The sequence below is a fragment of the Cynocephalus volans genome, chromosome 2 (assembly GCF_027409185.1).
Source record: "Cynocephalus volans isolate mCynVol1 chromosome 2, mCynVol1.pri, whole genome shotgun sequence".
Taxonomy (NCBI): Eukaryota; Metazoa; Chordata; class Mammalia; order Dermoptera; family Cynocephalidae; genus Cynocephalus; species Cynocephalus volans.
The window spans coordinates 100,156,649-100,180,992 of NC_084461.1; the positions used below are offsets into that span (position 1 = coordinate 100,156,649).

The following is a 24,344-nucleotide window of genomic DNA, read 5'->3' on the forward strand; positions in this document are numbered from 1 at the left end:
GTCATCTATTGTGTATTTTTAAAATCTGCATTGACACTTGTGGACCATTCATGCCATACTGAAGCTGATTTTCTACTTTATTTTTTCAGTTGTTCATGGTGGACAATGGAGCAGATGACTGGAGAATAGCCATGACTTATGAGCGTATTTTCTTCATCTGCTTGGAAATACTGGTGTGTGCTATTCATCCCATACCTGGGAATTATACGTTCACATGGACGGCCCGGCTTGCCTTCTCCTATGCCCCATCCACAACCACCGCTGATGTGGATATTATTTTATCTATACCAATGTTCTTAAGACTCTATCTGATTGCCAGAGTCATGCTCTTACATAGCAAACTTTTCACTGATGCCTCCTCTAGAAGCATTGGAGCACTTAATAAGATAAACTTCAATACGCGTTTTGTTATGAAGACTTTAATGACTATATGCCCAGGAACTGTACTCTTGGTTTTTAGTATCTCATTATGGATAATTGCCGCATGGACTGTCCGAGCTTGTGAAAGGTAAGTTTGTTTCTTTTCCTGAAAACATAATTTGCCATACAGTACCTTGGGAGAAAGAACACATTTTAGATTTGAGGTACATAGTGCCTCACTCTTGAAAATTTTGGATTCTGTCTCTGTTGGGCTTCTTTTAAATGACTGTGACGAAACTTTTCTGAAGGTTTCTGTGTAGACCAAATGCCTTCATGACTGTATTTTTCTTCCTAATCTGAACAGTTTTCAATAGAGGGCTACCGTTATAATCTGTGTCAAAATTTGGATATTTAGAAATTGTACAGGACACTTCTGTAGAAAATGTTAGTTTAATGATAACCGTGAGTCATTTCTTTGATTCGCTATAAGCATTGATTATTGTTGAGACAGAATCCAGTGGAAAAGTGTTGATGCAAGATGTCTTGACTTTAGGGAATATCTTAAAGTGGTTTGTTGATTTCAGTGCCTATTTATGGTAGCATTCACATGATTACCTGGTAAGGGGCAGGTGGGTTTACATACATACGTACAGGTTTTTATTGAGCTTTCAGCACTTGGTAAGAAGAGGAAGTGTGCATTTGTTCTATTATGTGCAGAGCTCTGGTGGTCCACAGCTAGACACATTCTCAGGTTTCAGAAGCTGCTAGTGAGACTGAATTCGTCAGTTATAGCATCAATCATGTTAACTTTGCCATTTAATAAACAAACAAACATAGATTTATGCCATGAGCAAGAAGAGCTCTGTCGTAATGGGCGGGGGAGTATCCTCACATGACCTTGGTTAAGAAACTTCAAGTTAGCAATAGAGAGATAGGAACAATTTTAAAATTTCTAGGTGTATTCAATGTCCAGATGTTAGACTTTGTAGTAACCAGGTTTTCTTTAGTTTTCAAATATCAAAGTTAAACACACATATAGTTTAAGAAGAAAAAAATCTGTATTAGAGTTGCTCCAAAAATATAGCAAATCCACCATACCCCCCAACCCTTATTTCTGCATTCCAGAAGCAATTGTTTTAAATTCTTTCAGGCATTTATTTGGTATTTGCTTTTTATGTTTCTAAATGAAATTGCTTGTACTGCTATATCTAGATCTTTCTGTTTTAGAGCTATCTATTAACTCTCTATTATGAAAGTTGGAGTTTTAGCTTTCTTTCCCTTACATATTCACATCCCTTTTGCAACTCCACTCCTCCTCCCCAAAGTGATTTCCACCCCCCATCCTCCCAATACATTATATAAACCCCAATAATCTATATTCCATTTTAAAATTGTTATGACTATGTAAACTGCATTTGCAGCTGAACAGCACAGTATATTATCATTTTTCCTTTCCTGCACAACTTTTTATTTTCATGGAATTAATTATTGCCTCATTTTTTATTTGCTTAGTTTTCTGAATACTTACCACTAAATCATCTCTAAATTCTCCCACAAAATATCCTTTTACTCTATTCTATTATATTAGGCAATTTCACCTTGAAGAAATGACTCTTGGAACATTCTGACCTCTTTCTCCATCATGTTGCCAATTTTCTTTGCCTTTTTTATATGTTGAGATTCCTCTTACTTCATTTACTCCTTTATTTTGGCAGAGTCCATCTTCCTGTAGTTTCTAAGAAAAGGTAGTGTGTGGAGAGACAGTTTTTGAGACCTTGCAGACACAGCAGTCTTGATTCTTCTCAGAAAAAAACTCTAACTGGAAATCACTTTCCTTCAGAATATTGAAATCTTCATTTTTGGCATCCAGGGTCCAGAAGTTTGATGCCATTCTCATTTGTGGTCCTCCCCGCGCCCCCCGGAAGCTTTTGGGATTGGTAGTCTAAACTTGCACAAGGATGTATCTTAGTGTGAATCTGTTTTATCCATGGAACTTAGTTGGCCAATTCAGTCTCGGTATTCATGTCTTTCAGCTCTTGGAAATTTGCTGAAATTACTTAATGATTTTGTTTATGTTGTGTGGATAATGGCCTTCCTATATTGATTGTCTGATTTTCTCATTTTCTTTTTTTATTGATCCATCTCTGTTTTTGCTCGTAATTTAAAGGATTAACTCAATTTTATCTTTCAAATTTTCTTTTGGGTTTTGATTTCTTCTATGTTGTATATTAATTTCCAATATCTAATTTTTGATCCCTGCATGCTCACTTTTTAAAATAGCGTCATGCTTTTCTTTCATTGATATACTGTTTTATTTCTCTGGAGATGTTAATGATACTTTTCAAAATTTTTTCTATTTGCATATTTTTTTTTGTTTCCCCAAGGACACATTTTTCTTTTTGTTTTGGCTTCTATTTTAGAAGCTTTCCTTAAATGTTTAGGTATCTTTGGCTGCCTGCTTATACTTAACAGTGAACCACTTACAAGGTGATTTGGAGCTTTCTGTCTGTACATATCTGGAACTTGTCAACCACGGGCTTCATTTAAGGGTGATGGGGGAGGGGAGCACAACACACCAATTTCTGGTACCTTTACATATTTTCCATTTTCTTGACAATCTGATCATCCATGGGAAGTGTTTTCTACTGTCCTGAGATGAAGGTGGAAGCCTGCATGACAGCATGCTGGGAATTGAAAAGGCAAAAAAGAGATCTCAACAGTTAATATGTAAACATTTTCTTATTTTTCTGGCCCCAGTATAGTTACCCTGCTCTCTTTAGTGTTTGATGCCCAGCAGTCAGTCCACAGACTTTGTGTTTTACCCTCTCCAGACAGTAAATTTCCGTACTTCTGCCACGTTGGCAGGGAACAGTTAGTATTCACATGGAAGGGAAGAGGGAATCTAGGTGTCTAACTGCTTCTATGCAGTCTTTAAGCCTCATCTCCCATTTAAAGCTCTATCATTAGCCCCACTTTTAGTACCAAGGTACTGGTGCCCACAGTGCCTGAAGTCTGGGTGAGGGCGTGGCTCTCAGGGCACTTGTGGTTGCATCTTGGTATTTTACCACTGCTGCTCCAGAATTCTGCTTTCTTGAGTCAGGTAAGTCAGTGACCACCTGAAGTGACAAAAGAAGCCACAAAAGATCAGCTTTTTAGATTCTTTTACTACTGTCTTGTCACTGTCTCTTGTTGTCCTTATGGGTGTATGTTTTTTTTTGTTGTTGTTGTTTGCTGTTTTAAAATTACTTGTAGTGATTTTAAGGGGGTTAAGGGAAGGGGCTGAGGTCAGCATGTTTGTCAAGTCGACCTGCTTTTCCTGGAAATTCTGTTGTGACTAGTTTTTAATATCATGTATCTGAACCTTTGTTAGAACTTCTGTACATAAATATGGCATTCGAGGGATTAAAGTTTTCTTTTTAAAGAAAGATAGATTCCTTATGTTAAGGCTTTGTTTCCTAGCAATCATGGTATTTTAGACGCTTATTATATTTTCTGGAGCAGATGTACCTATAAAGTTTGAAGAATGAATATGGAAAACCTTAGTTGACATACCTATTTATTTTATAAAGATTACTCTTAAGAGATATGCATAACAATGTAACAGTGAGATAAAATTATAGTTTAACAATGTATCTTTGTGGATGGTCTCTAGTGCATCCGCTTTCCAAGGTCCAATTAAAATAGCCTCAAAATTGTGCACATGCTGTAAGTTTTCTTTTCTTTTCTTTTCTTTTTTTTTTTTTTATGGATATATTGAAATTTCTTTTTTTTTTTTTAAATTTTATTTTGTCGATATACATTGTAGCTGATTAATGCTCCCCATCACCAAAACCTCCCTCCCTTCTCCCTCCCCCCCTCCCCCCCAACCATGTCCTTTCTGTTTCCTTGTCGTATCAACTTCAAATAATTGTGGTTGTTATATCTTCTTCCCCCCCCCCCCGGTTTGTGTGTGTATGTGTGTATGTGTGTGTGAATTTATATGTTAATTTTTAGCTCCCTCCAATAAGTGAGAACATGTGGTATTTCTCTTTCTGTGCCTGACTTGTTTCACTTAATATAATTCTCTCGAGGTCCATCCATGTTGTTGCAAATGGCAGTATTTCATTCGTTTTTATAGCTGAGTAGTATTCCATTGTGTAGATGTACCACATTTTCCGTATCCACTCATCTGATGATGGGCATTTGGGCTGGTTCCAACTCTTGGCTATTGTAAAGAGTGCTGCGATGAACATTGGGGAACAGGTATACCTTCGACTTGATGATTTCCATTCCTCTGGGTATATTCCCAACAGTGGGATGGCTGGGTCGTATGGTAGATCTATTTGCAATTGTTTAAGGAACCTCCATACCATTTTCCATAGAGGCTGCACCATTTTGCAGTCCCACCAACAATGTATGAGAGTTCCTTTTTCTCCGCAGCCTCGCCAGCATTTATCGTTCATAGTCTTTTGGATTTTAGCCATCCTAACTGGGGTTAGATGGTATCTCAATGTGGTTTTGATTTGCATTTCCCGGATGCTGAGTGATGTTGAGCATTTTTTCATATGTCTGTTGGCCATTTGTATATCTTCCTTAGAGAAATGCCTACTTAGCTCTTTTGCCCATTTTTTAATTGGGTTGCTTGTTTTCTTCTTGTAAAGTTGTTTGAGTTCCTTATATATTCTGGATATTAATCCTTTGTCAGATGTATATTTTGCAAATATTTTCTCCCACTCTGTTGGTTGTCTTTTAACTCTTTTAATTGTTTCTTTTGCTGTGCAGAAGCTTTTTAGTTTGATATAATCCCATTTGTTTATTTTTCCTTTGGTTGCCCGTGCTTTTGGGGTCGTCTTCATGAAGTCTGTGCCCAGTCCTATTACCTGAAGTGTTTCCCCTATGTTTTCTTTAAGAAGTTTTATTGTCTCAGGGTGTATATTTAAATCCTTAATCCATTTTGAGTTGATTTTAGTATACGGTGAGAGGTATGGATCTAGTTTCATTCTCCTGCATATCGATATCCAGTTATCCCAGCACCACTTGCTGAAGAGGCAGTCCCTTCCCCAGTGAATAGGCTTGGTGCCTTTGTCAAAGATCAGATGGCAGTAAGTGTGTGGGTTGATTTCTGGATTCTCTATTCTATTCCATTGGTCAGTGTGTCTGTTTTTATGCCAGTACCATACTGTTTTGGTTATTATAGCTTTGTAGTATAGCTTAAAGTCAGGTAGTGTTATGCCTCCAGCTTTATTTTTTTTGCAGAGCATTGCTTTGGCTATCCGTGGTCTTTTATTGTTCCATATAAATGTCTGAATAGTTTTTTCCATTTCTGAGAAAAATGTCTTTGGAATTTTGATGGGGATTGCATTGAATTTGTATATCACTTTGGGTAGTATGGACATTTTCACTATGTTGATTCTTCCAATCCAAGAGCATGGAATATCTTTCCATCTTCTTGTATCCTCTCTAATTTCTCTCAGCAGTGGTTTGTGTTCTCATTATAGAGATTTTTCACCTCCTTGGTTAACTCAATTCCTAAGTATTTTATTTTTTTGGTGGCTATTGTTAATGGGCAGGCTTTCTTGATTTCTCGTTCTGCATGTTCACCATTGGAGAAAAGAAATGCTACTGATTTTTGTGTGTTGATTTTGTATCCTGCTACTGTGCTGAAATCATTTATCAATTCCAGCAGTTTTTTTGTAGAGGTTTTAGGCTGTTCGATATATAGGATCATGTCATCTGCAAACAGGGACAGTTTGACTTCATCTTTTCCAATCTGGATGCCCTTTATTTCCTTCTCTTCTCTGATTGCTCTGGCTAGTACTTCCAACACTATGTTGAAGAGGAGTGGTGAGAGTGGGCATCCTTGTCTAGTGCCTGTTCTTAAAGGAAAAGCTTTCAGCTTTTCCCCATTCAGGATGATATTGGCAGTGGGTTTGGCATATATGGCCCCAATTATGTTGAGATACTTTCCGTCTATACCTAACTTATAGAGGGTCTTTGTCATGAATGAGTGCTGAACTTTATCAAATGCTTTTTCAGCATCTATAGAGATGATCATATGGTCCTTGTGTTTGAGTTTATTAATATGGTGTATCACATTTATTGATTTGCGTATGTTGAACCAACCTTGCATCCCTGGGATGAATCCCACTTGGTCGTGATGAATAATTTTTCGTATGTGTTGCTGTATTCTGTTTGCTAGTATTTTAGTGAGGATTTTTGCATCTATATTCATCAAGGATATCGGCCTGTAGTTTTCTTTTTTGGTTATATCTTTACCTGGTTTTGGTATCAGGATGATGTTTGCTTCATAGAATGAGTTTGGGAGATTTGCGTCCGTTTCAGTCTTTTGGAATAGTTTGTAAAGAATCGGTGTCAATTCCTCTTTGAATGTTTGGTAAAATTCTGCTGTGAATCCATCTGGTCCTGGGCTTTTCTTTGTTGGGAGCCTTCTGATAACAGCTTCAATCTCCTTTATTGTTATTGGTCTGTTCAAATTTTCTACGTCTTCACGGTTCAGTTTTGGGAGCTTGTGTGTGTCCAGAAATTTATCCATTTCCTCCAGATTTTCAAATTTGTTGGCGTATAGTTGTTTATAGTAGTCTCGAATGATTCCTTGTATTTCAGATGAATCAGTTGTAATATCGCCTTTTTCATTCCTAATTTTTGTTATTTGAGTCTTCTCTCTTCTTTTTTTTGTTAGCCATGCTAATGGTTTGTCAATTTTATTTATCTTTTCAAAAAACCAACTTTTTGATTCGTTGATCTTTTGAATTGTTTTTTGGTTTTCAATTTCATTCAGTTCTGCTCTGATCTTAATGATTTCTTTCCGTCTGCTAACTTTAGGATTGGATTGTTCTTGTTTTTCTAGTTCTTTAAGGTGAAGTGTTAGGTTGTTCACTTGCCATCTTTCCATTCTTCTGAAGTGAGCATTTAATGCAATAAATTTTCCCCTCAATACTGCTTTTGCAGTATCCCACAGGTTTTGGTATGATGTATCATTGTTTTCATTAGTTTCAATAAACTTTTTGATTTCCTGCTTGATTTCTTCTTGGACCCATATGTCATTAAGTAGAATGCTGTTTAATTTCCATGTGTTTGTATAGTTTCCAGAGTTTTGTTTGTTATTAATTTCTAGTTTTAATCCATTGTGGTCTGAGAAGATACATGGGATAATTCCAATTGTTTTGAATTTATTGAGACTTGATTTGTGACCTAATATGTGATCTATCCTGGAGAATGATCCATGTGCTGATGAGAAGAATGAATATTCTGAGGTTGTTGGGTGGAATGTTCTGTAGATATCTGCCAATTCCAATTGGTCTAGAGTCTTGTTTAGATCTTGTGTTTCTCTACTGATTCTTTGCCTAGATGATCTGTCTAATATTGACAGTGGAGTGTTCAGGTCCCCTGCTATTATGGTATTAGTGTCTATTTCCTTCTTTAGGTCTAATAGAGTTTGTTTTATAAATCTGGCTGCTCCACCATTGGGTGCGTACATATTTATGATTGTTATGTCTTCTTGATGGATCAGTCCTTTTATCATTAAGTAGTGTCCCTCATTGTCTCTTTTTATGGTTTTTAGTTTAAAGTCTATTTTGTCAGATATAAGAATAGCCACTCCAGCTCGTTTTTCTTTTCTGTTTCCATGGTAAATCTTTTTCCATCCTTTCACTCTTAGTCTGTGTGAATCTTTATGGGTGAGGTGGGTCTCTTGTAGGCAGCATATAGTTGGGTCCTGCTTTTTGATCCAGTCAGCCAGTCTGTGTCTTTTAATTGGGGAATTTAAGCCTTTAACATTAAGAGTTGTTATTGAAAGGTGTTGATTTATTCCTAGCATTTTATTGGTTGTTTGGTTGTCTTAGGTGTCTTTTGTTCCTTGCTTTCTGATTTACTGTTTGGTTTCTTTGTTTGTTGGATCCTTAGGTTGTAGATAGTGTTTTTGTTAGCTTGTTTTCTCTTCATGAATGCCATTTTTATTGTACTAGCGGGTTTAGATTTTTCTTAGGTTTTTATGGCAGTGGTAGTTATTTTTCAGGAACCAAACCCAGTACTCCCTTGAGGATTTCTTGTAAGGGTGGTCTTGTGGTAGTGAACTCCCGCAGTTTTTGTTTGTCTGAGAAATCTACTATTTGCCCCTCATTTCGGAAGGATAGCCTTGCAGGGTAGAGTATTCTTGGCTGGCAATCTTTGTCTTTTAGTATTTTGAAAATATCATCCCATTCCTTTCTAGCTTTTAGGGTTTGTGATGAAAAGTCTGATGTTAACCTGATTGGGGCTCCCTTTTAGGTGATTTGACGCTTCTCTCTTGCAGCTTTTAAGATTCTCTCTTTGTCTCTGAGTTTTGCCAATTTGACTATGACATGTCTTGGAGAAGGCCTTTTTGGGTTGAATACGTTTGGAGATCGTTGAGCTTCCTGGATCTGAAGATCTGTGATTTTTCCTATACCTGGGAAGTTTTCTGCCACTATTTTGTTGAATATGTTTTCAATGGAATCTCCATTTTCCTCCCCTTCTGGAATACCCATGACTCGGATATTTGAGCGCTTGAGGTTGTCTGATATCTCTCTCAGATTTTCTTCCATGTCCTTGATTCTTTTTTCTTTCTTTTTGTCTGCTTGTGTTATTTCAAACAGCCCATCTTCAAGTTCAGAGGTTCTCTCTTCAACTTCGACAAGCCTGCTGGTTAAACTCTCCGTTGTGTTTTTTATTTCGCTGAATAACTTCTTCAGTTCAGCAAGTTCTGCTACATTTTTTTTCAGGACATTGATTTCCTTGTATATTTCCTCTTTCAGATCCTGTATACTTTTCCTCATTTCATCATGATGTCTAGCTGAGTTTTCTTGTATCTCATTCAGTTTCCTTAGAATTATCACTCGAAATTCCTTGTCAGTTATTTCAAGGGCTTCTTGTTCTATAGGATCTAGAGTATGAGATTTATTAACTTTTGGTGGTGTACTTTCTTGATTTTTTGTATTTCTGGTGTCTTTTTTTTGGTGTTTATTCATTGTGGCAGGGGGTTTCACAGTCCACCGGTTTGAGACTAATGACTAACTAGGATGTTGCTGTGGTTGCCAATTTGGTATGGCTCCCGCCGTGACTGCTCAGTTGGCCGCTAGTGTCTTGTGTGTGTGGTTGCCTCGGGTCTTGGGCTTCTCAGGGGATCCACCTTTCTGGTCAGCATGGATTCTGCTGGGCTGGTGGATCACGTACCACAGGGTGTGTAATCTCTGTTGAGCTTTCACTTCCTGTACAGGACTTCTCCCCGTTCCGTGTGCTCTGGCCCAGGCTGATAGATCGTGCAGTGGCGACCCCACCGGGTGTGTGGTTTCTGTCGAGTCTCCGCCTCCCTGGCCGCACGTCTCCCCCCTCTGTGCACACTGTGCTGGGCTGGGGTGTGTCTTCTGCACCCCTCGTCTGTCAGCTGGGCCTTCAAGACCCTGCTCAGCACCGCCTCGCCCAGGAAGTCTACCAGGTTTCTGCTAGGCACAGACGACCGGTCTCTCTGGGTGCCTTTGTAGCACTGTGTAGATCTTTCTCGGGTCTTATTCACCTTTGTATCCCCCCGGTATAAACCGAGTCTAGTGCCCGCCTGCAGCCTGCCCTCCGGCAGGTTCAAGCGGACCTGGGAACTCTCCTACCACACTATTCCCAACCAGAAATTCGTTAGGCTTTTTTCCAAACTGGTGGTCGCAGAGATGGTATCTGCCTCCCAGTAACAGGAAGTTTACCGGGGCCGGAGTCCAGGGTGTCGTGGAGTGACAGTCGGCCCGCCCGTACTTCCTAGCCCTCCCAAAACTGGTCGGGACGCCCCACACCCCCAGCCCTGCCAGAGAACTGCGGAGGGAGTGGGAGAGGAGGTCGGCCCGCAGGGTCCGGAAAGCCCCGCGCCAGGCCAAGCAAATGGGCTCAGTGATGGCCGAGCAGGGCGGAGCTGCCCGCACCTGGGAAAATGGAGGCAGCACCGTGGCAGTGAGTGGCCTGGTGGTGCAGGCGGGAGCCGCGTGGGCATCCACCCCCCGAACAGAGCTGTGCCAGGGATCACTCACAGTGCTGTGCCAGGTCGGGCGCTCGCTCTGTCTCTGGTTTGTTGCCTTCCGTGTTCTCGGCGCTGCCGCCTCGGGCTGTTCAGTCGCGGCGCCGCTCGGGCGCTCCCAGGAGTCTTCTTTTTTTTTTTTTGTCATTTTCGTGACCGGCACTCAGCCAGTGAGTGCACCGGCCATTCCTATATAGGATCCGAACCCGCGGTGGGAGCGTCACTGCGCACCCAGCGCCGCACTCTCCCGAGTGCGCCACGGGGTCGGCCCCCAGGAGTCTTCTTTAATGCCGGCCTGAAACCTCGAATCCTGGATAGGGCAGCTGGCCGCCTTCAGTGCGGCCCCAGCCTCCGGGATCCTGGCTGCATCCACAGCAGCCCTGGCGCTGTGTTCCCTGTTTCAAGACTCACTTTTGCAGCTAAGAATCAGTTCTTTTCCTGCTCCACACTTCAAAGCTGTTGCCTGTAAATGAGGCAGCCTCTCCTGCCGGGGGCAAAGTGGCGTTGAGCCCCCACGACCGGCCAGCAGCAGCAGTCCTCCCTTAAGAGATGGCCAGAGGAAGGTCCACAAGTTTCCCGGCTGCCTGAGGCCCAGTGGCCACCTTTTCCACCTCAGCTACTCCGCGCCAGCCGCCATCTTGAAACTCTGTAAGTTTTCTTTTCAAAAACAGTTCATTTTAGCTGTTTTAACCCATTGCTACCAAATACAGAAAGCCTGATGCAAGCTGTGCCAAATTTTCTTAGCAACCCAAAATATGTGTGTTTTTTAACATACTTAGATTGTTACGTGATGGCCATTCCTGTTTTCACGTAAAGAGGCAATAAAAACTGAAAATTGTCCATCTCGTAGCACAAATGAGAGTTTGTAGCCAGCAGTTACATAAAGAGAACAAATCTGTAATGTGGGGGGTGGGGGTAGGGACAAAGGCCAAGACTCTAGATTGGGACACAGGGATTTAGTCCCAGTTGTGCAATTAGGGACTGAGGGACCTCTGGCCAGCCATCTCATTTCTTTTTGTCTTAGTTTCTTCATTTGCAAACTAAGTGACTTGCTAAGTTTTCCTTTTCCAAAGGTAACATTTTATATTATACAAATGTATAAAAGAAAAATAAATCATTTAACCAGCATTGTGATAGTAGAAAATTTTCCACATTTGGTTTTTTCATTAAATTTTCCATTTTGCTGCACAAGACCTCCAGACTGTGACTTGTGAAATACAAAGATGTAGTTAAAAAGAAAAAAGTGATTTGTTTTTCCTACAAAGTTGCAATTTTGAACATGATGTTACCAGCATCTTATACTTCCTGGGATATATATTTTTTGGCTTCTTTTTTTTTTTTCTTTCTTTCTTTCTTTCTCTTTTCCTTTCCTTTATTTTCTTTTGTGAAGTTTGCAATACTTAACACAACACAAAACCCTCTTTTTTATTTGGTTTCAGATTGTGATTTGAGTGAACCCCACTGGTTCCTGCTGTGGTCCACCAAAGCATCCTTTCCATATTTAAGGAGGAGATTTACACATGATAGAAATTTTTTTTTAGTTAATTAGAGGTCTGGGAGAAGACTTAGACTTTTTTTAAAAAGAAGAGAGCTTGAGAGAGAGGCAGAGAACTTTCTGAAGAAATTTGTAGTGTATACCTATCCCTGTCCTTCCACCCAGCACAACATTTCTGGAGGTTTCAGGAAAAATGTTCTCTACTAATGGGGAGGGCAACTTATGGGAGGCATTTCTTCCTTGTGGTGTTATGTTCCCTGGTGTATCATGCACCTCTGATTTATTCGCCTATAGGTAATTTTTTTTTTTTAATTAAATGATAGGAGGAAGCAGAGTAGAAAAAAATCTAGCATTATTTCTATGACCTACATTTGTTTTTAAGAGTCTGCCCCAGGTCAGACCACAGTAATTACTCTCTCTCTGGTTCGGGTTTGGCCTTGTTTTGAGGTGGACATCAAGCCTAAGGAAGATACTGTCCCCTGAAGCAGCCTAAGAGGTGTGGCCTGGTGCTGCTAAGTGACCTCATGTTCATGGGGTCGAAGGCCAAGGCATTTAATCAAGATGTATTATGAAAAACTTAGGAACATTTGTGTCTTAAAAGAAACCTGAATCCTAGAACTTGAGGTCCTGAAAATTGGGAATTATCTGATCCTGACTTTCACCTTTTGAGGAGTCTAGTCTTGTAAAGATAACATGGGCAGCTGTTCAACCCAAAGTGTCTTTCACTGGACACCGTTTCTGAGGAAGATCAGTAGCTGTTTTGTAAGGGACAGGACTGGATATTATGTGCCGGTGCTGTGTTACACATTTTGTTTTTCTCTTTTTCACTCTAAGGGTTCTTGGTGCATTTAATATGTGAATGTACGTTAGGAATATCTAAGAGGGGAAAAGGGACTTATTTGGCCATGTCTTCTAGGAAATGTATTTTGCATATGTCAGTACTAAAGTTTTCAGAGAGAGAAAGGGATTGCAACTTTCTGAGCACTTTGGGAATTTTAAACATGTGTCTTTGTTCAATATAATCTTTTCCTCTTTGCCACAAGTTTTGCAATGTGGCAGGGGTTGGGGGGGCGTTCAGTTGGGGATGGAGAGAAAGAGGAGGAACAGTGAGCTAGGAATTTCGGTGGCAGTGTTACTAAGCAGAAAAGCAAACATTGTGATAATCTGTGATAAACTGGAGATGCCAGGTAATGTTTCTATCACTGGAAAAGATTCATTTAGTTAAGACATTAGTGGCCAAATAAACTAATTGTTCTTATATATCCCATTGTTTCATTTCTAAGGGTATTTAAATATGCATTAACTAGTATGTATTGCTTGAGAGGGAAGATTTTCTGAGAATGACTTAAGAATAGTTTGCTTTTTTTGAAAAGTGGAAAACTTGGAGAGGCAAACAAAAGAACTTGTTTTGAATAGCTTCTAATAGTCTAAACTGCATTTTAGGTGGATTAAGAATAAATTCCTTCCATTGCTGAAAAGTAACAGGAGAAAATAAATTTGATATTTATTTTTTTAAATTATCAAAGACAACCTGAGGAATAGAGACCTCAATTTCGGTTGTTTTTAGAATCTGCTATTTAGTATCTTAAGAAGATGTTTCGTTTCCTCCATTAGAGTAATCTAGTTAGACTTCTCTCTATTTTTTTTTTAACCCTGTCACTGATAGTCTCCTCTGTTATGTTTTTTTGCTTTTGTTTTTAATTGCCTGGAAGATGACTTTTGAAATGCAATTGAAACATACTCTATTATTATATGGTATATTGTAGAATATTACAGTCAAATCATGCCCCATAATAAAACTACATACAACATAAGTTTCATGTAAAATAGCTGCTTTTAGCCCAAGGATTAGTTATGTCTTCTGACGTGAGTGTTATGAATGAGTTACTAAAGAATAGCTCCTTTAGGACATGAATATCCTATTTTGAAACTAGATGGTTTCTGTTCTCTTAGCACCAATTTGTACAGGATATATGATTTGGGTTTCTACTTTCTATGGAATATGGGCCCTGAATATCATCTCAATTTTGTACATACTAAGTTAAAATGAATACCTTTGTTCCTGAGAACCAATAAAACCAAAAATAGTGTTAAAAGAAAAACTTTAGACAAATTAAATTTAACAAAGTTTAATTCAGTAAAGAACAATTTGCAAATTGGGCAGCTGCCAGAATCAGAATAGGTTCAGAGTGACTCTGGGGCTGCCACCTGGTTGGGTAAGATGTATAAACAGAAAAAGGAAAGTAACATACAGAAAATGGAAGTGAGGGCTGGCTTGTTAGTTTACTTGGTAGAGTTTGATTCTCATAACACCAGGGTCAAGGGTTCAGATCCCCATACAAGCCAGCTGTAAATAAAAAAAAGAGAGAGAGAGAGAGAGAAAAGAAAATGGAAGTGAGGTACAGAAACAGCTGGACTGGTTACAGCTGGGCATTTGCCTTATTTAAACAGGGTTTGAACAGTTGGCTGCCTGTAATAAGCTGAGACAGGGCTACTTGTTACAAGAGTAGGTTATAGTCTGTTTACACACCAAGTTAGGTTACAGTTCACTATGTCTGAAGACACTTTAAGGCCAAATTTAATTGAACAATAAAATGGTAGTTGTTTACATTTAGTAAATTAATTCAGCATTGCAGTGGATATTTTTGGTGAATAGGTTTAGTCTACTACTGTAAGATCATGTATGTTTATTACTTTCTCTATATAGGATATTCTTTTAAAAGCTGAACTTTAAGTTTCAATGTGTGATCACAACTTTTTTCAGAGTGCTTAAATGATCTGGGTTCTAATTTTCAAGTTTCTCCTTTCAGAAAAGTTTTGTTTTTGTCGTCTGATATGACACAAGCCAGTTTTTCAAGAAGGAAAGGATAAATGGCATCTGAAAGGTTCACTTGTTCTATTTATGGTTTTTATTATTTACATAGGAGATTGTGAAATGGGGAGCTACACTTTAGAGTGCAAACTTATTTTCCTGGCTCGCTAGCCATTATTTTATTTTATATTTTCAGGAGACTCACCCAGAGGCCTACTCTTTTTCGAGCCTTCACCATTAAAGATGCCTGTTTCCTGATGATTTACTTAAATGTGAAACATGTTACTTGTGCTCAGGTTTCTTCAATAGTTGCAAAAGTAGTCATAAAATATGCATTCCAGTACTGGAGAAATATATCCTGCTGGCTCCTTGATTTACTATGGTATACTGAATAAGATTATTTCTTACCACTTCAAGATTCAGCTGTTGCTAAGTAAACTCTAAGCATTTCATCAATGGATTTATAATTTGTGGTTGATGGTAATGTAATACTTTGTAAACTTATACTTCCAGCATCTGATTCATACATACAGATATAGCACTTTCAGGCTCATAAATGAGTCACAACTTTAAAATGGGCCCTTTCAAGTTATAAAAGTCAGCAGTTTGAAAGTGTTCATCATACATCTGTGACTTGCAGCATCAGTGCTCAGTATGTTTGCTAAATAAAATGGTCATTAAAGTCTTATGGAAAGAAAAGCCAATACTCTAGCAAGCCCAATTTTCTCTTCATTCTTACATAAATATGATTTGATTTTTGGTACCTGCTGAGAGAACAATGAGGAGTAGCATTTGTTGGCAAGGGGCTTTGAGATCCTGGTCTGAAGAGTGCAGGCGGAAAATACTAGCAGTGATTATATTTGCACAGAAAAAAACTAAAAAGCCAAACAGCTTGGTCATCCAACCTCAGTGATCTCACCATCAGTTCTTTTCACTTGTCTCCATCCTGACATACATGCTGATGGACAGATTTTATGGAATAGGGATCCTGAAAGTCTTCTGACTTTGGAAAATACCTTGAATTATCCAGTCAGTACATCAGGCAGACTGTGTGTATCCAATCCTGGGCAGCATTTTTGTACCATTTAGCTTCAGAACCACTGTGCCTGATAGAAAGAAAGAACATGAAGCCTAAACGTAAAGGTTCTGACATTCAAGTCATTTTGTCTTTAAGAATATTAATCATTTCTTAGACATAAATGGGGCTTGATTGGAGAAAACTCAAGTGTTTCCTACATGCCTGCAGGATTTTCTGCGTTCTATTTCTTTTTAAATTTTATACTCTTCATTTTTAATGTTTCTTTAATGCAAAATTATATTAAAATAACAAAAGAAATTTAAGACAAAAAAGTGCCTTTACATGCAATAAAATATACAAAGTTTGAACATTTGCTGAGTCTGGACAAATCTGCCTACTATTATAATGTTAAACTTTTGTGACCTTAGTCTATGTTAATTGACTTAATAGAATTAAGTAGCAAATGAGGTAGATTTTAGTATTGTATCCCAGAGCTGGTCTTAGGTAATAAAGCATCTACTGTTTGTCAAGAGATCTGCTTGACTTGACTCGCTGATAAAGGACTATGAGAACTGCTTCTCCACTGCTCGCTGGCCTGGTAGAGCAGTGTCTAGTCTATGGATGATTCCTGAGACCCCACAGAAGGGAGTGTCAGTCCTTGAACTCTACTATCCTGCCAGTGCCAAACCTGTTTTGTCCCTGATTTAAAATCCCATTGATTAATAAATAGTCTGATCACTGACAAAAAAGAAGAAGCTCAGTCATCAGATAGGTAAATCGAGCATGGTGGTAAAGTCAAAGCCATTTTGAGTTCTTGATCATTATTCAATAAATGTTTGGTGAATAAATACAGGAATAAAAAACATCATGCAGAGTTTCACCATAATTTTTAGCTAAATGTAAAAAGAAAAAAGGATTCTTGTCATTTTTTTAGGGGTCTTCAAAAGTTCATAGAAAGATTTGTAATATCTCTTAATTTCATTTTTCCATGAACTTTTTGAAGTATCCTTCAAAAAGGATACACACACACACAAACACATACACACACACACGGTCTTAATATATATTTATTCATGTAGCCATTCTAGTGAGTGTAAAGTGGTATCTTATTGCAGTTATAATTTGCAATCCTCTATTGGCTGATAATGGTGAATACCTTTTGATGGGATCATTAGTTCTTTGTATATCTTCTTGGGCTAAATGGATATTTAAGTTGTTTGCCCATTTTTAAGTTGGATCTATTAAATTTTAAAGAGTTCTTTATTTATTCTGGTTACCAATCCTGTATTAGACATATGATTTGCCGATATTTTCTGCAGCTAGTTTTTTCGTTTTCATTCTCATTGTATTTTTTGAATATGTTGAAGCCACGTAGACTTGGCCTTCTATAAATCAGTCTTGCCTTGCTTCACAAAGCCATACAGGAAAAAAAAGCCAGCTACATGAGCCCAGCAGACTGTGAGCTCTTTGAAGCAGCCTGAGTTTCTCATTTTGTATTTCCTGTGCTTTTCTTTGCTGATCTTTTCCTACCCTGAAGTCTTTCTTTTCTAGTGACCACTATTTTTTAGAGATGAAGGAGGAAAGGATATTACTTTTCAACTGTTAACCACTTTCTAGTTCTCGCATTGCTTTGATGATTATAGTAGCTATGAAAGATAAAGCCAGAGAATGTCTGCATTTTTCACTTAAGGTGAAGATCTTCCTGACTTGCCTCCAATAGGGATGTTTAAGATTCTTTTTGTTTTATCTCCCAGTTGAGGCAATAATTTGTCTTGATTGATCCACAGCTTTTTTCATGACCGAGACCAAACATTTGGAAGGGTTCTGATCTCATTTTAGGGTTGTAGCTAGATACTGTGAAGAACCAAGATCCTCTCTCCCCTTTGTGTGACCTTGCTGGATTTTATGAGTCCACAGTCATGAAGAATGATGATTCTGGAAGAGTGATGCTCCAACCACAGACTGCCTGACCAGATGACCACTGTTTGACTTTTCTTCTCAGCATGCTTTGTATCACAGTGATAGGATATCATGGTACAAATCACTGGGATGTGGCCATTGATTGTGACATATACTGTTCTTGATACCACTGTGGCTAAGTGGACAAAAGATGTTTGAGTAAATACTGCTTTATATTTTGCTTTCAGGTCTCCTCTCACGATTCAGTCTACTAAAAGCTTTCTATGTTATATAAAATGTATTGTCTTAGTTTATTGAATTGTATTTAATATTCTAACAAAAGAAGTCGCATTTTAAAAAACATATTTTTGTAGACTTTTGGTAACCAATGTTGTAGCTTTAAAGCTTCTTATGAAACCTCATATAAGAATCATGTTTTGTAAGTATGAAAGCCACAAAGTAAGGCAGAAAGGATTCAGATCCCATTTAATTAGCAGAAAATATCTTTTGTGTCAGTGATCATGGTGAAAAGTTAAATTTAGTGACTTTCTTGCTTTAAAGAAATGGTTCTTAATATTTCATATCACATAGTGATCATAAGCTCTCTGTTTTTGAACAAAACTTGAGCGATGCTAAGCTTCTATAAAAATTATCCTGAATTTTTACTTGGTATTATTTTGGGATAGTTTTATGCTTTTGTCCCAGAGGGAATAATATTACAAAATGTTTCATAATACAGGGAGATCAGCTTTGGTTTAATGGTGACCAGCCCTTAGAATTTCTGGCTTACTATGTGAGAGATCTTCAAAAAGTTCATGAAAAAATTCATATCATATTTTAATTCCATTTTTCTGCAAACTTTTTGAAGTACCCTTATAAGTCTGGAAGGGCATGGATATTATATTTACTACCATTATTATGGTAGTCTGCCTACTGTGTTCTCTACTGTATAGTTGGGTGTTTCTGTGTTTGTTTGTTTTCAAGTGGGTTCTGAGAAGTTTGGAGGTATCAGTGTGAAGGGAGAGGCCACTCTGCCAGGTTTTCTATTCCTGTTTAATAATTCTCCATTTTTGAAATAATTTTGAAATTTCATACCAATGGCTTTTGTTTCTCTTTTCATCAACCATTCACCTACCATATCATCTGGATCTCTGTTCATTCTGCCCTACAAAGGTCGTTGCCATTTATCATGTGGGGCAGGTGTTTTGGACAGGTGCATGATGGTGGCTGGTAAAAGGAATGAAGGTGCCATGATAGGCAGGTTTGCTGTGGTCTGAAGAAGAACCAGGAATACTATTGTAGGAAGTGGGCGGTGGCATAATATGCTCTGATCCTGATTAAGTTAGGAGATGAGGTCACTCTCCAGTTTAAAGATATTCTTTGCATGCCTCTGGTATCCTTTACCCTGTGTGTAAATGGAGGTACAAAAATGAAGCTCCTCAGTGGTTAAAACCATCTCTGATACCATCTTGATTCCCACAGAGTCCAGAGCACTTTAATATCTGGGTCAGATAAAACATTAGTCATCTAAATCTATCAGGCCAAGAGCAACACCAGCTACCGTTGCTCCATGAAGACTTGGAGAGTAAATATTTCTTCACAGATGTGTATGCACCAGTGAGATCAGTTAGAACACGAGAAGGCTGACTATTAACACTTACCGAATGGCAATGTATTAAAATTTAACTGTGCAAGATTTGTTACGAAGAATAGTACTAGTGGAAATAATGTATGTTAAATGTGGAAAATATTCTTACATTTTTATCATCTTCTAGAAACTGGTTCATTTGCAAGTAATTAGAGTTTTAGCATTTAGTAAGTTAAAGGTTAATGAGGAGCTCTGTGTTAATTTAAAATTTCTGTGAAGCAAGGGCAAAAATAGAGCTTGCTGAATATTTGAAGGCTGCAGACATATTGGTCTTGGAAATCTGAAACCTCCATGTATGCTGGACTGACAGGCAGAAGGCTTTGCAGAAACGTGGTAGGCATGGTACTGCACTGCTTGAAACCTTTCTCTGTGTTCAGGCTGAAAGTGTTTCCCTTTACTCTGCTGGAGCCCACAGACTTCAGACACAGTTTCTTCGACTTTTATCTTGGGTGTTGGCTTTATGGGCTCTCAGCACCTATGAGGCTGCATTCATTGCCTGTGATTTGCAAAGGACGATGGGGAGGTGGACAGAAGGAATCCCATTCTGAGGCTACGTTAGTGACAGAGTTCCAAAGTGCAGAGAAATATGCAGAAGGAAGCGATGTCCCCTAAGGAAGCATTCTGTCTTTCCTTTCACAAACTGCACAAGTTCTAAGATCACTGCTGTTGTCCCCTCTGTCACTCAACTTAGGTCCTGCTGAGCATTTAATTTCATGGGCACTTCCTGAAAGCCTCCTTGATAGGAATAGGGACCTAGCATTTCTCCTGTTAGAAAGGCACACAGCAAGACCTGCTCACCGTGGTCTGCAGTTCTTCTGAAAATTCCTACCACTGCCTTTGGGGGAAAAGAAAATGAGTTTTAAGCCACCAGATTTAACTTCCTCATAGAAGAATATCCTTAAGTAACCATATTACTGAATGGACCCAAGTAGGCTATTTGAAAGATAACATAAGAATTTGTTTTTTCTTGGCTCTTTATCTAGTTTTCCTTTTTGTTAGAGATTTTATTTGGTTTAATCTTCATCTTAATTTGGGTTTCTTATTGATCATTATTTTTCCTTAGAGACAAATAGATGGAATTGAGGAAATGAAAATATTCTTTTCAGTGTGCTGAGCTACGTAAAGCAGGGGTTGGTGAACTATGGCCCATGGGCAAAATCTGGCCCACCACTTGTTTTTGTAAAGCCTATGAGCTAAGAACAGTTTTTACATTTTTAAATTGTTGAGAAAAGAAAGAATATGAGACAGTGACCATATGTGGTCTATAAAGCCCAAAATATTTATTACCTAGCTTTGTACAGAATAAGTTCACCAACCCCTGATCTAAAGTAGCATCATTTTAATCAAATTTGTTTCAAGCACAATGTGATATTATAAATTACAAAGAATTTTTAAAATTTTACTTTGGGGTCAGATAATGTATTTATATTTGTCATAGCTTAAATCAGGAGGCACTCCCCCCCTCACCCAGATAATCACTATAATGTCTTTAGGACTAAATATAAACTACTTTTGGTAACCAGTGATCAAACATTGACAGTGGTTCAAGTGATCATACTGATGTTAATCAGTAACATAAGCTGCTCTGACTAGTACTAGCTAGATGCCTGCATAATTCATTTTTATATATGCTGAACAAGAACTACCTGCTTTGTCCACCCAAAGATAATCTGGCAACACATGAAAGAATTGATCTGATCTCTTAAGGAATCTAGTCTCCTAGGTTTTAACTTCATTGACCTTGGGTAACACCAGCACAAACACTGAGTCATTAAGAAGTCTAATCTGGAAGTCATGGAGGAGCAGGTTTTGGGATGGACTTGGAACTGCAGCCACCAAAAAGTAGTCATTGAACATTGGCAGAATACCCTTCCTTTAGGAAAATGCTAAATTTTCTTGAAGTATTGCTCTCTGCAATATGTAAACTGAGCTAAGCATAAAGCTGTGGCTCAATGCTTCTTAGTCTTAAGGCAATTATAAGGGTAAAATAATTTTTATTGATGTTATGTAATGGAGTATTGTAATAAAATACCACGATTGCCTTTTCCCTTGGTCTCTACTTCCAAATGCAGGACTGCTTCTCCCAAGTAAAGCTTGTGTGACTTAACATGGGAGAAAATGACCAGCAAGAAATTAAGATAATTTCTATTTGATTTTCTTGTAAGCATCTCTACTATGACCTCTTGTAAGGTTTGCCTGCTGTTTTTCTTAAGCATTACCACCTTTTTCATAGACATAATGGTCATGCCTTAGAAGACTGTAAAGGAAAAAGCTGAGATTTGGCTAAGATAGGAGATATCTGGGACTGTATTATGGTCATGATAACCTTTTTACAATTTCTTAAGAAAGCACTCACAGAACATGTTTTATAGGAAATCCAGAACTTTAATGGCATGTTTGCCTAATAGGGGTTTCATGTTATGGTCATATTGCAGCTTTGCCTCCCTACATCATTCCATTTGATCCTTATGACAGGCTGTAGATGTAGCTCATTTTGGCTGAGCCTGCTCTGGCTCAATGGACTATTGTTTCATGGCAGTTTTCAAGCTGGGTAAAAATAACATTCTTCTTTCTTCCCCATTGTTTTTGATGGACACATTTTTCATACTTAAGACGGTTTGGGATGTGACTAAAAATTGCAGTGGTGCCTCTTTCTCAAAACAAGTTGATTTTTTTGAATGCTGAAGATTTTTGTACCATTCTAGTACAGCCTTAAATTGTCTTTACTTTTATTTTCTTTTCTTGGTGGCTGGCTGGTAACAGGGAGCAAATTAACTATTTTCAACCTATTTTGCACATAGGCTTTGACATGCTTGGTTTAAACATATGTTTCTTTTTTATATATTGTTGGAAAGGAGGAAATCCTGAGGTATGGTTATTAGTGAACCAACATATTTAGGTGAAATTGTTTTTAAAAGAACAAAAAGCCAACACATAAGTTAAGTGTTCTTAAAGTAAATTAAATTTTTAAAAAATGTATCTATGATTTGCACACCTTGTTTCAAATTGAAATTAGTTTTCTTGGTCTTTTTTGAAAGGAAGCCCAGCATTTGAGCCACCCTTATGTTTCCCAGTTTTTCATGACCAGTGTTTAATCGCTGGTATTCTACTAAAACCATTCTGCTAATTAATCTTTTCTGAAATCACAGCTAGGCACAAAGGGAGAATGTGAATCAATCAGAAAGAGAACTTGTGCTGCTAAATGAAGTATTTTCAAGGGGATTGTTTTAGACATGTCTGACTGCTTTGGACTGAATGTTTATATCCCCCCAAAATTCATATATTGAAACCTAATCCCCAATGTAATGGTATTTGGAAGTGGACTTTTAGGGAGGTGATTAGGTAATGAGGATAGAGCCCTCGTGAACGGGTCTAGTAACCCTATAAGAGAGACCCCAGAGCTTCTTTGACCTTTCCCACAGTGTGAGACCCAGAGGGAAGAAAGTTGTCTATGAATGATGAATTGAGTCCTTACCAGACACCAAATCTTGATCTTTGACTTCCCAGCCTTCAGAACTGTGAGAAGTAAATGTCTGTTGTTTATAAGCCACTCCATCTATGGTATTCTGTTATAGCAGCCCAAACAGACTAAGACACATACTCTTCCATAAAAACAGAAACAGACTGTGTATGTACAAGTCTGCTAAGGACTAGGAATAGCTAGGCGTTCCAAGATAAAAAAGAACCATATATACTTTAGTGCCATCTTTTAAAGATCATTCGGTAAGTCTGATTGTGTTGTCTCCTGCAGTTTGCTTTCTGCACAGCCTCGGGCTGTTTTCTTTGAGTACACGTGGGCAGATCATCATCAGAGACTCACAGATGACTGGCATAAATCTGACTGGAATCTCTCGGAAAGCACAGTCTGTTAAGGTTGGTTGGCATTTTGCCAGACAAATGATTAGCACTTTTGCAATCACACATTTTATGAACCTTGGGGCTATTATTGGTTGGCCATATACTGTCTTAGAAGATAAAAGTCACAAATCATATTATGTGGCAATTAAAGTTAAAACAGAGAAGGATACATGTCTCCAATGCCTAGCACATGAGTTGGCACAAAGCTGGTGTTCTGTAAATGCATTGTCAGTAGAGTCACCTGAAACAAAATAACAAGGTACAGTACCCCAAATTTTCATGGAGTACTATATAACTGATTCACAACTTGACTCCTTGAAGGCTGGGATGTTGGTTCTTATTTTCTCTGTGCTCAACACCAAGCATAAAATCTGGAACAAAACCAGGGATCAATAAATAGCTGTTGGATAAGAGAATCCGTGGCTAATTCTGGATATTGTGCTAATTTTTAAGGTTCTTTCCTCATTATGTCCTCAGACCTAATTAGGTTGGAATATAGCCCCCCACCAACCTCCACCCTCCATAAAAGACACAGGCAAAAAAAAAACTGAATGGTATGACATGAGCCTAAATAAGGAGGCTAATGAAAAGCTACCTTCTTCAGGGACTTAGGATGTGTTTCATGTGTTGTTTTCTACTCAGTAAGTTAGATCTGTCCTTACTTATATTAAGACCTACTTATAAAGATATTCATTTATTAAGAGAAAAAAAATCCTACAAATAGGTTCAGGGTTAGGCAATGAGATAAGATAAAACATTCCCACCAGTTATTTCATTTACAATTATGTATACAGTTTGAGCATCCCTGATCTGAAAATCTGAAATCAAAAATGCTACAAAATCTGAAAATTTCTGAGTGCTGATATGATACTACAAGTGGAAAATTCCACACCTGACCTCATGTGGCATGTCCCAGTCAAAAGGCAGGTGCATAATGCACAGTTTATTTATTCAGCCTGCTGTTGTTTGTTGCTGTTGTTTAACAGCTGATACAGGTATTCTGCTGATGGCACTGTGCTGTCAGTTACCCTGAACATATTATTTCTTCACTTTATTAATGGTATGTCATGTTTTTTACTGTTAAGTACTTATGCATGAATAATGTAAGAAAATGATTGCTAATCACTTATTCAGTGTCAGTAATGATGGTGATGCCAAACAACCACAGATTGTCCACATGGGTGGCTGAGATAATGCTTTCTGATGGTTCAATATACACAAACTTTGTTTTATGCACAAAAT

General features: G+C 38.2%; 1 protein-coding gene across 2 annotated transcripts in view; it reads left to right on the forward strand.

Annotated features, from left to right (window-relative positions):
* Positions 1-24,344, forward strand: part of KCNN2 (potassium calcium-activated channel subfamily N member 2) — a 142,876-nt gene that overhangs the window by 41,109 nt on the left and 77,423 nt on the right. For both annotated transcript variants that reach the window (XM_063086094.1, XM_063086095.1), the window contains one exon: positions 90-508. In XM_063086094.1, coding sequence (XP_062942164.1) covers positions 90-508 — 419 coding nt within the window. The remainder of the gene's footprint in view (positions 1-89; positions 509-24,344) is intronic.